At 40.7% G+C, this 12973-nt stretch overlaps 1 protein-coding gene across 1 annotated transcript in view; it reads right to left on the reverse strand.

Moving 5' to 3' along the window:
* The window catches only part of LOC139260334 (myoferlin-like), a 301635-nt gene that overhangs the window by 29209 nt on the left and 259453 nt on the right, over window positions 1-12973 (reverse strand). Inside the window, exons 51-52 of the mRNA XM_070876822.1 lie at window positions 4250-4391; window positions 3155-3254 (exon numbers count right to left, since the gene is read on the reverse strand). Of these exons, the coding sequence (XP_070732923.1) occupies window positions 3155-3254; window positions 4250-4391 (242 nt within the window). The remainder of the gene's footprint in view (window positions 1-3154; window positions 3255-4249; window positions 4392-12973) is intronic.

Genomic DNA, 12973 nt, shown 5'->3' on the forward strand with positions numbered 1-12973 from the left:
AGGATTAGAATTTTGAAATCGAGGCATTGCTTAACCAGGAGCCAATGTAAGTCAGCGAGCACAGGGGTGATGGGTGAGTGGGACTTGGTGCGAGTTAGGACATGGGTAGCCGAGTTTTGGATCATCTCTAGTTTACATAGGGTAGAATATGGGAGGCCAGCCAGGAGAGTGTTGGAGTAGTCAAGTCTAGAGGAAACAAAGGCATGGATGAGGACTTCAGCAGCGGTGAATTGAGGCAAGGGCGGAGACTGGTAATGTTATGGAGGTAGAAATTGGTGGTCTTAGTTATGCTGCGGATAAGTGGTCAGAAGCTCGTTTCAAGGTCAAATATACATGACACCAAGTTTGGAAACAGTCTGGTTCAGCCTCAGACAGAAGTTGGAGTCAGGGAACGGAGTTTGTGGTGGGAACCATAAACAATGGCTTCGGTCTTCTCAATATTCAATTGGAGAAAATTTCTGCTCATCCAGAATTGGATGTTGGACAAGCAGTCTGACAATTTAGGGAAGGGGAGAAGGGAAGAAAGATTTGCATTTTATGTGGACTTGTATTTACTCTGTACAGTCACCAGAGGGCTCATTCCCCGGAGTCTCAACGGACCCCATAATCCCTTGGGAGCACAGGTATTTAAGGAGGCTTCACAGGTTGGAGGGGCACTCTGGAGACCTGCAATAAAGACTAAGGTCACACTTTAGTTTGAGCTCAGTGTTCAGTCTGACTTTCTCCATACACAGCAGAAACTGATGGTGTTTTTGGATGTCATCGCCACGGAGCAACATGTCGATGAGAAATAAGAGGGGGCCAAGGATAGATCCTTGGGGGATACCAGAGGTAATGATGAGGGGGCAGGAAGAGAAGCTGTTACAGCTGCTTATCTGGCTACAATTAGATAGATAAAAATGGAACAGGAAAGTGCAGTCCCAACCAGCTGGATGACAGTGGAGAGGCATTGGAGAAGGATAGAGTGGTCAACTGTGTCAAAGGCTGCAGACAAGTCAAGAGGAGGGATAGTATGCCCTTCTCAGTCACAAAGGATGTCATTAGTGACTTGAGAGCTGTTTTGGTACTGTGGTAGGCACAGAAACTGAATTGGAGGATTCAAACATGGAATTGCAGGTAAGATGGGGACAGATTTGGGAGGTGACAACACATTCAAGGACTTGAGGGGACAGAGAGTTTGGAGATGGGGCGGTAGTTTGCAAGAGCGGAGAGGTCAAGTGTTGGTTGTTTAAGGAGAGGGGTGATGGCAGCAGATTTGAGGAACTGGTGGACAGTACCCGAGAGAGAACCATTAACAATGTCAGCTAAAAGGAAACGTGGACTAACTTGTGAAATTTGATGCCCAAAACAGCTTAAAAACCCAATACCCGGCAACCCTCAGAATTTAACATGTGATCATACATCAGTGTACTGATGTTATATATTACATGGGATAACTGCCTTATGGTTAGAAATGTGTATTCTCCAATTTACCATGAGCAATGCTGCAGATCTGCCAGTATGCATATTTAAGAATTTACCTCGCACGTGCTTTGTCTAACCATTGCAGGTGTCACACCCATATTAATGCAAATTTCTGATATATTTGCATTTTCTTTACTAAATAGAGCCTCCTTCTTAATACAGCAAACTACAACTGAACAGGCAGGCAATATACGAAATCAAACATGGGAAGTGCATAAATAAACCTTCCCTCTCACCACCACTCGGGAGGAAGTAAACAGGGCCTTAAGGAATGCTAAAACTAAGCTTACCAATTATGTATGAACACAATGAATTCAGGAACAGTTTGCAAAATTAACTATGAAATTGCATAAAACAGTTTTTCAAAATTTGTCCTGCTGCCATTTTGTTTCTTCAGCCTAAACACGACACACTGGTAACAAATACCATTTTCTATCATAAAACATCTAAGTTAAATAATTTACAAAAACATATTTACATTAATCCATAAAACCACCCAACACTTGTTGGAAATTGTATCAATTTTGCACTGAGGCCTAACCTCTATCAGGTGTCTGGGGCTCGAGTTGGTCTGTCCTCCTGGTGCAATCTGGCTCAGGCCTGGTATGGCCTGAGCAGCACCTCAGATGGTCAATCATCTTTTGACCACTCTGTCTGCCACCCGCCTGCTGCTGCAGCCTCCTCCACCTAAAGTCCTTCCTAGTCTGGCCCACCTTGTCCCGTTCTTGCCACACCCCTGACCATTTCCTGCCCATGACCATTCTTCTCGTGTTCAATTGAAATTTGTTTGACTGGCTGTAGTTGCCCTTCCCCTTGTACCTTAGAGATGCTGAAACATTGGCCCCGATGAGCCACACAGGTATGTATCATGGAGCTTATAAAATCAATGTTTCCATGGTTATGAAATAATTTGCAAGGATCACCCTAAAGTATTGGGCCATTTGGGACTGCACAGGACAAAGACTTCCCTTTTTACACTGCATGCAACTATCTAACAGGATGGCTGTCTAAAAAGATCAATTGGCGTAACAGTCCAACAGAAAAAAAGACCAAAAAAATTGCTCTAGTCATATCTTATTACTGTTTGAGGGATCATGCTGTGCGCAAATTGGCTGTTCAGTTTCCCTACATTATATATTTCATAAGTTTTTCTAAAGTACTTCATTGGCTGCAAAGGGAATGACCTGAGGTTGTGAAATTTGCTACATAAATGAAGTCATCTTCCCTTTAACAGTGACTCACATTCAAAGATACTTGAGATTTTTTTTTTTATTACCACCACTCCAAAAGCAGTGTTTTATGGATTTGCTGTGGACTTTAGCAGTGGTATTGGCAATAAACTCAATATAAATGAGCTAAAAACTGTAAATCAGCAATTGTTCAACATAAGGAATAAACAATAGTTGCACCCATTACCAAGGTCAGTTGGCAGAAACATAACTTCCAATAGATAATTGGCTATGTTTATATAAATTAAAAACAGCAAGACATATAGCAGTCAAACAATGACAATAATAGCATTAAATTATTGAACACAAGACACAACCAGCAATTAATTCCTGCACCAATAAAAATTATCTTTGAAAAAAAACAAATCGACAGCCTATTTGTTGCTGCATTAGGAAAGAGGCAATTTAGTTTAGACACAGCAGGTTAAGCAGAGAGAGATAAACGAATAGGAATTCCATACCCAAATAGTCGTCCATAGAAAATTTATCATTGTCCCATATTTGAATGATTAGTTTCGGAGGTGTCCTGAACTCTGTTTTGTCAAGGCTCCAAAAATTTTCCTGGAACAGAAAAAGTAAGGCAACATGGATGATCCGTTGCACATTAATCTTCTCCCTTTCACCTTTCACGCAAAGCCATCTGTGATGGCTTAGACTTTCTGAAAGAGTGGAGGGAACTGTAGAACTGTTCAAAAATATTAACTGTTACTAACACCGTGTTGATTTGTTGAAACTATTTTATTGAAGCAGGCAACTTAATTCGGTCAAATACACCAATATTTTCCTTCATTTGTAAATGCTGCAGTAAAACAATTTGAAAATGTTTTTTGCTAATATGGAATGCACACCCTAACCCTAAACACCTGGTTTAAACACACAACCAGCTGTAGAGAGTCAAATTAGAGGGAGCTGGGAAGAAAGCTGACATGAGTACAAAAGTATAGAGGCTACAAGGTCACTCTAATGATGCATTTTTAGGTCCAAAGAAAGGGAAGAGGTCAGTTAGATATGACCCCTGCTAGCCCCAACCATGGAATACATTTCTCCATGCAGTAGTATTCCCACAGAACACTGCATAAATAACTGCTCACAGCAAGGGTTACACTCACATGGCTGTTAGCATGAATAGTAGGAATGTACACTTACAAACAAGAGGAAATGGTGCAGGGCAGAGGACAATAGACCTCCCTATGGGAACTTATTTACCAAAAGGAGGACTGGTTACAAACTAATGTTACTGCCCTGTGGGGATAGCAGCACTCAGCAATCATTGTACTTGAACCTGAACTTTCCAGAGAACATGTGTTAGGTCCATGGGTCTGACTGCGTCCTCTACTGAACAGAGCTGGCTGAAAGTTAAATCGAGCTCCTGCCTCAAGTCAGACTTGGACTCTCAGCCCTCCCAACATGCTTATTTCCTCACCTAGATTTCATGTTCTACATGGCAAAGATACTGTTAAGATAATCTGTAGGATTTAAGAGCTGCTTGAAGAATTTGAGACAACAATATGGCCCTTCAGTGCCATGAATGACTGCTTTCTCATTCAGAAACCCACCTTCTTGGATATAACACTGAGCTGTTCAGCTGGGAGGTACTCAAATGGGAAAACAAATCTCCAGTTGAAATTCCCTTCTCCTCCAAGGGATCTGTAGTGCACATCTGTCTTCTGCTTCTCATCTTCAAGCCCACCCATCCAGCTGCAAACAATTCAAAGAGAAATTTTGTGATAAAATGCAACCGAATGTATGCTGAATAAAATGCTCAAATAAAAATGATTTATAGGCAGAGGGGTCATCCATAAACCACATATACCAAAAATAAACGATTTTGGCAGCAGATGATGTTTGGAATAAAGTGCAATTAGCGAGAGGGTCCAAATACACACTTCCAAAGTAAACTCACTCGCCCTCCAAAAAAAGTAGACTCAGATAAAGCAGAGAAACTGATGTAATAAATCATAAGGACATTAATAAGGTGGATTGAAAATACAATGGGCAAGATCTGGCTGGAGCAAGGCATCTCCAGGCATTTCCTGTTCGACACACTTTTTAATGCACCCTTCAGCTCAAACATTTTTGTGCCGTAATTTGCTGGAATGCAAAGCTGATAATGGCGATGGCAATGGGACATCTGTGACCTCAATGAACAGACAGATCAATAATGTATCTCCTTAACCAATGAGATTTAAGAATTGAAAAAGAAACAGGAATGACTTTGAAGGAGGGTGAATTAAGAGACAAATCAGGTACAAAAAGGAGAGAGAGAGAGAGAGAGAGAGAGAGAGAGAGAGAGAGAAAGATTGGATTGAGAGCAAACGAAAGTAAGAAAATTTAAAAATGACATTTTTAAAATCTCCAAGAACAATTTACCACCTGAAGGAATGGAACTCCACAGTATAAATTATTTAATTTCTGGGCCAGAGCACCTGAATGGCATTATGATGTTGATAAAAAGATATTTAAGCGCGGGACTACCTAATTTCTTCATGGTGTCATCTAAGGGAAATCCAGTCACAAATGAGAATTATTCTAAGTAATGACACAATAACTTTTATTTATATAGTGCCTTTTACGCAGTAAAACCTCCCAGGGCGCTTCACAGCACTGTAAAGATGGTAACATACCCTACTACTGCAATGTTGCAGTATTTTGGAGTTCCTGCCAGAATGCAGGATAAATACCCTTTTCTACTGCCTGTATGTAACATACACAAGGAAAGAGAAAGATGTTTTCACACAGAAGATACTAGTCAGGTTCAGAGTGTATAAACAAACCATCTCAGAATATTTTAAATTTAGCTTCTCCACTCTCACCTCACCCCAAGCTTCTCCACTCTTCTAAAATGTGGACTCATTAATGAAGCAGTGCCTTTTTGTGTTGGGCACCCTTCCAGGATCTTGCCCAATTGATCATTCTTTATGTGTGAATCTAGTAAATGCTGAGCTTGACCCTTGCTTTTGTCCTAACTCGATAGTCATACAGTACACTCACTAGTAGGGGGAAATAACTGGATAGCAATCAGGAGCAGATATGCTGTCTGATGTCTACATCCCTTGGAGGCCAAGTGGAGCAGCTTCAATTGCTGTCCAAGCTCAGCTAACACAACAGGCCAGAAATTTCACCTGGCACCTTCTGATCTGTGCAGCTTTTCGCAGTATACCACATGATGCCTATACTCACCAAAAAGTGATAGAGACTCGTATAATTTGATTGGGATAGATTTGAATAAAAAATGATTCATGCAATTAAGCAGTTAATGAAACTATGTATTCACACACACACACACGTGGTCACTAGCACACTGAGAATTTCTGCCCTTCCAAAATAACATCGAGTTTACACTTTTGCCCTTTCTTGCACATATTCAACAGCTGCTGCATTTTTGTTCCATACATGAACATTCAATCCAGAAATAAAGCCTGCAGCTCATATCGCTCATTAAGATCTCAATCTTTTTTGGAGACGTCTTTCTATTCTTAACCTAGAGTAGACATTTTGCAATTCTTTCGATGACTCTCCAGCCTTTGTTCCAGCTCCATTACATGGTACACATGAGCCTTCAGTTTCTGCTCATCACAATGAACGGATAGCTGTAATTAGCTCACCTTGTACATGATTATACTGGACAGGAGTTACATCTACAAATATGTAGCATATATTCTTTGTAATTCAAGGCTTTTCTCAACTGGAGAGATAACTCTCTGCAATTTGAAGTGGAATCACTGTAGTGATACAACACGGTCAGTCAGTGCACAATTGCAAATGCAGCAGCTGTTGAATGTGTGAAAGAAAGGGCAAAAGTGTAAACTCAAGGTTATTTAGGGAAGGGCAGAATTTCTAACTGTGCTAGTGACCACATGTGGAAATCTGAAATAAAAGCAAAATGCTGGAAACAGTCAGCAGGGCAGGTAGCATCTGTGGAGAGAGAAACAAATTTAACGTTTCAGATCGATGACCTTTCGTCAGAACCATGATATCTTGATTTCCGCTTTGCTGCTGAAACAAGCAGCAAACAGAAATACAAAGACCTTTCCCCCACCTTTTCAAACCTTTTCAGAAAGGAGGGAAACTGGAGGGTATTACCCTGGGCAGCTCACACATTTTACAACAGTTAGCTCTGCAGAACACAAAAAAAACAAGTTTTGCAGATCCATATACAAAAGAGTAAACTTTGAGATTTGAATTATTTTTCTGACTTCAACTTTAAATGTAAAATAACATTTTATGCCTGGAAATAACTGAACAATGTTATTACACAAACTTTTAACTGGCTCATAGCAAATTATTTTCTTTGCTATTCCAATGGGGCATTAACTCTATCATGTGCAATATAATTAAACTGACAAGGAGGTTAAATTCTTGGTTAAAATAGCAGAGAAGACTTTGATTAGAATACATTGCCATTTCAGCAACACTAATATCATTGCATTTATACAATGAGATGTGTTGAATGTGAAATTTAAAAACAATGAATCACAGTTCACTACACTGCAGATGAACCAAGTTCATTTAATTTAAAAGATTCACTCCACCTGCCTGAACTGGTAGATATAACATGATATTTTAATCAAATCTTTCTAATTTGGATAGTTAAACTTTGCAACCATACAGATTCCGCAGACTTGTTACCTATGGATATGAACAGACATTGACAAATTGTCAAACCCTGCATATCCGTGCTGGTCAGAGAGTGCTGCTGTTTGTATAGTTTTAGAAGCATCAGTAACTTAATATTTCCAAGTTATTACATCCTGTACCAGATGACTGTGCCTTGTGTTTGGGAATAAATTCTAGTTGAGTCAATGGATATATTTTTCCAATGCACACAAACTGCAACTGAAGTCACTGCTGTCTAACATCCATCATGAACATACTGCTGTCAAAAGTTTTAAAGACCATATGTCACCTGGAACTTCTGGGTTGCAAGTCAGAATCTCCAGTTTCAAAAATTGCATAACCAAATTCACTCACAATGGGATTTTCTTTCTTTTAAAGCAACAAAAGTTTAAATGCAATTCCAGACAGTATAGAAAATAAGGTACCGGACTTAAATTTTAAATGTATACCAGATTCAGACATGGACCATTACCAAGATAGTCTGTGATCTGTGAGCAATGCCACCATCCAACACTTAGCCATGAAAGCACCTGTAAATTTGTCAAAGGTTCAAGCATTTGGAACAGTCATGATAATGTAGCTAAAGATTTATTTATTAGTTTTTAAATAATGTATCAAATTAAACAATTTTTCTAGTTACAGATTTGATATTTAAGAATAATAAATTTCCAGATAAAAATACACTCGTGCTTGTAGTTACTACACAATTGTTTCTCAATAAATAAGTCAAAATTTCTGAATGAAGGAAAGGAACTATGGTACTGACAAGGTACAAGTGTTCCTGTGGCATAATAAATAGCTGCGTGTGTTATGGTCATCATCCATAACAAGACACCAGAGGTACCATTAGCACTCTAAGTGTTATATAAATCAAATAGGTGCATAAAAAGCTGTCTAGGGCATTCTCCATGGCATGCAAACCACATGAAGATCCCATCTGCTTGGCTGACACTACCAGAGTTGAAGGCTTTGGCTACCATGCAAGAAGCAGATTAAACCTACATCCATCAAGATGAAAGATAATTATTGCCTTTGTCAGACAACACCTGTTTCTGCAGCATTCTTGAACTCAAAAGGACATGAAGAAACTTTCCTCTGAAGTTCACGTTTGACAGTAGCTCCAGGCATTTCTGTTCATACCTATACTGCAGCCTCCCACTGCACTCCAGCATCTTGCAGGCTTAATATGCATACTGTACAGGATAGCTGCTCACCTACATTTCCAATGATAACACAATCAAATGTGATGGTGCCTCTTTCTTCAAAAAAATCTTAAATCAAGAACTAAAACCTCTCTTAGGACCGAGTCTAAGTCAAGAACACATTTTACCTTCTTTCTACATTCCTATACCCTAGGTAAGGTCAAGTCTTTCCTTCACGATTACATTTTTGGGAATATGTCAAAATGTAGGCAGCTCTTCTAATTGGGCAGCATTTTTGCAGTCAGGATCAGCACAGACATTGCTTTTCCAATTTCGTTGCCCAATATCAGCACTAAACAGTGCAAGATTGGATACAATCTCTGCCAGAAGTAAAATATCCCAACTCTGATCTAATCATCATCATAGGTGGTTCCTCGTATAACATAGAAACATAGACATAGAAAATAGATGGAGACGACCATTCGGCCCTTCTAGCCTTCACCGCCATTCAATGAGTTCATGGCTGAAAATGCAACTTCAGTACCCCATTCCTGCTTTCTCACCATACCCCTTGATCCCCCTAGTAGTAAGGCCTTCATCTAACTCTTTTTTGAATATATTTAGTAAATTGGCCTCAACAACTTTGTGGTAGAGAATTCCACAGGTTCACCACTCTCTGGGTGAAGAAGTTTCTCCTCATCTCGGTCCTAAATGACTTACCCCTTATCCTTAGACTGTGACCCCTGGTTCTGGACTTCCCCAACATTGGGAACATTCTTCCTGCATCTAACCTGTCTAAACCAGTCAGAATTTTAAACGTTTCTATGAGGTCCCCTCTCATTCTTCTGAACGCCAGTGAATACAAGCCCAGTTGATCCAGTCTTTCTTGATAGGTCAGTTCCGCCATCCAGGGAATCAGTCTGGTGAACCTGCACTGCACTCCCTCAATAGCAAGAATGTCCTTCCTCAAGTTGAGACCCCAAAACTGTACACAATACTCCAGGTGTGGCCTCACCAAGGCCCTGTACAACTGTAGCAACACCTCCCTGCCCCTGTACTCAAATCCCCTCGCTATGAAGGCCAACATGCCATTTGCTTTCTTCACCGCCTGCTGTACCTGCATGCCAACCTTCAATGACTGATGTACCATGACACCCAGGTCTCGTTGCACCTCCCCTTTTCCTAATCTGTCACCATTCTGTGTCTCTGTTTTTACCACCAAAGTGAATAACCTCACATTTATCCACATTATACTTCATCTGCCATGCATTTGCCCACTCACCTAACCTATCCAAGTCACTCTGCAGTCTCACAGCATCCTCCTCGCAGCTCACACTGCCACCCAACTTAGTGTCATCCGCAAATTTGGAGATACTACATTTAATCCCCTCATCTAAATCATTAATGTACAATGTAAACAGCTGGGGCCCCAGCACAGAACCTTGCGGTACCCCACTAGTCACTGCCTGCCATTCTGAAAAGTCCCCATTTACTCCTACTCTTTGCTTCCTGTCTGACAACCAGTTCTCAATCCATGTCAGCACACTACCCCCAATCCCATGTGCTTTAACTTTGCACATTAATCTCTTGTTTTGAGGATGACTTGTTTCCATGCCAAAAAGGGATGAATTCACAGATGTTTCAATGAAGAACCTAATATTCCAGTTCCCGAACTACATATTGAAGGGTGGAAGATGCCAGTGCGTGGATTTTAAATAACTTTTTTTTAATAAATAAATGTGTAGTGGCCATTGCACACCAACCACCACATGGGCTTGACAGAGTGAGGTCTTGGTTCAGTGGCAAGTGTTAACCAATACGACTGGAGACCAGCTCTGCTGCACGGACCTAGTGCGCACACATTGCTGCCCCTGGGCCCTCGCCTCTTCTGAGCCCCGAAATCAAGCCTCTCCTGAGCCCTGATCACTTGCCACTCCTGCGGCCCCAAACTTCGCAGCTCCTGCACATGCTCCAATCAGCGAACTGGACCTTATAAAGAGACACATAGAAACACAGAGATATACGCACACATACAGAAACACAGTAAATGGGACACAAACACACGTGCAGACATGCACACACAGACTGAGCAGGAGGTAAAGGGGGTTGTAGGTAGATTGAGATCAGTGACAGAGGGGGTTTAAACAGGTTTTTGAAGGCACTTGTTCGGCATGAAACAGTCAGTCTGCCAAGTTTGGCACTAATCTGACCTCTCATCAAGGACTGTGTTAGAACTCCCCACATACATTTTACATAAGTCCTTCAGGTTGGTAGGGGACAGCACTAATGTGCTGTAAACTAATCCTAGAATGCTATAATCCCAACGCCAAAATAACATTCCCTACTTCACTATGATCATTGATCTTTACTGCCTTTGTAAATGTGACTGAATTTGGGTTATGGATCGTTGTTCACGAGAAACTAGCTTGTAATTGTCCAAAAGTTCAAATCGGACAGTGATTTCATCCTCCGTCGGCTAGATTCAAAATCCAGACAGAACAAGTTCACTTAAATACTTAAAAAGCAGAATACTAATTTGGTTTGTATGTTGATTAAGAAGAAAAATCACATTTTGGAAACATCACTTGGAACATTAATATCCACGTGGACAGGATGTCAGCATTTGTGGAACTGAAATCATAGAATGAAACACCACAAGGCTCATCAGCCCATCATGCTTGTACCAACTCTTTGGTGGAGCTATCCAATTAGTCCCACTCCCCTCTTTCCCTAAAGCCCTGCAATTATTTTCGTCCTTCACGTATTTATCCAATTCTCTTTTGAAAGTGAATATTGAATCTACATCCACTACTGTCAGGCAGTGCATTCCAGATCACAACTCACTAATGTCACCTCATGTCACCTCTGGTTCTTTTACCAATCACCTTAAATCCGTGTCCTCTGGTTACTGACCCTTCTCCACTGGAAACTGTTTCTCCTCATTTACCATCAAAACTGCTCATGATTTTGAGCACCTCCATCAAATCTCCTCTTAGCCTTCTCTACTCCAAGGAGAATAACCCTAGCTTCTCCACATAATTATTCCCTCATCCCCAGTTTTATTCGAACAAGTCCCATCTGCACCCTCTCCAAGGCTGGACATTCTTCCTAAAATGTAGTAGCCAGAATTTAATACTCCAGCTGAGGCCTAACCAATGTTTTATAAAAGGTTTAACGTAACTTCCTTGCTTTTGTACTCTACCTCAATGAAGCCAAGGATCCCATATCCTTTTTAACACCCTTCTCACTTGTTCTGCGACCTTCAAAGATTGATGTACATACACCGTTCCAGCACTCCCTTTAAAATTGTATCATTTAATTCATACTGCCTCATTCTTCCTACCAAAATGCATCACTGCACACTGCATTAAATTTACTCTGCCATATGTCTGCTCATTTCAAACACGATTTGGCTTTAATAAATCTGTGCTGACTTTCATTTATTAGCCCATACTTTTCCATATGCCAATTAATTGTGTCTTGGATTACTGACAAAGTCTCCCCACCACCATTAGACTAATGGGCCTGTAGTTGCCGGGTTTATCACTTTCTGCTTTTTAAAAAAAAAAACAGGGGTCTAACATTTGCAATCCTCAAGCACCACCCCCATACCCAAGGGGAATTGAAAGATTGTGGTCAGAATCTCCACAATTTCAACCCTTACTTTTTTCCTCAGTAATCTAGGATAATCCGGAGCGGTGACTTTTCTACCCTAATGAGCAATTAGGGATTCATGAGTGGAAATGAAAAGAAATAAATGTTTTAAAAGAGTGTCCAATTCTGGGCACTGCGCTTTTAGGAAGGATGTGAAGGCCTTAGAGAGGGTACAAAGAAGATCTGACAGTGATTCCAGGGATGAGACACTTGGGTTACATGGATAGACTGGAGAAGCTGGGGTTGTTCTCCTTAGAGCAGAGGGGAAATTTGATAAAAGGTGTTGAAAATCATGGGGTCTAGACAGATCGAGAGAAACTTCCCATTGGCAGCAGGATTGAGAACCAGGAGAGATTTAAGGTGATTGGCAAAAGAATCAAAGGCGACATCAGAAAAAAAAAACTTTACATAGCAAATGGTTAGTTTCTGGAATGCACTGCCTGAAAGGGAGTTGGATAAAGTACCTGAAAGAAAAACATTTGCAGGGCTACAGGGAAAGGGAGAGAGAGTGGGACTAGCTAGGGTGTTCTTGCAGAGAGCTGGCACAGGCTCAACGAATGACCTTCTTCCATGCTGCAACCATTCTATGATTCTTTATTTTAAGAATTCTATAATTGAGAAATGTTACATTAATCTCTGCCATAGTTGAAACCACTGAAAGACTGCAGGTGTGTGCTGGGTTTTCCATGTAATGTTTGATCGTCAGTCCTGAGCAGCAAAGGGGTGTTTTTTTTTAAGAACTGCCACACTACATAGCAGACCCATTCTCTACATTACTAGACTCCAAAAGTACTTAATTGGCTGTGAAGTGTTGAGATCGAGAGATCAAGAAATCTGGCAAATAAATGCAAATGCTTCCTTCTTTGG

The sequence above is a fragment of the Pristiophorus japonicus genome, chromosome 3 (genome assembly GCF_044704955.1).
Source record: "Pristiophorus japonicus isolate sPriJap1 chromosome 3, sPriJap1.hap1, whole genome shotgun sequence".
Taxonomy (NCBI): domain Eukaryota; kingdom Metazoa; phylum Chordata; class Chondrichthyes; family Pristiophoridae; genus Pristiophorus; species Pristiophorus japonicus.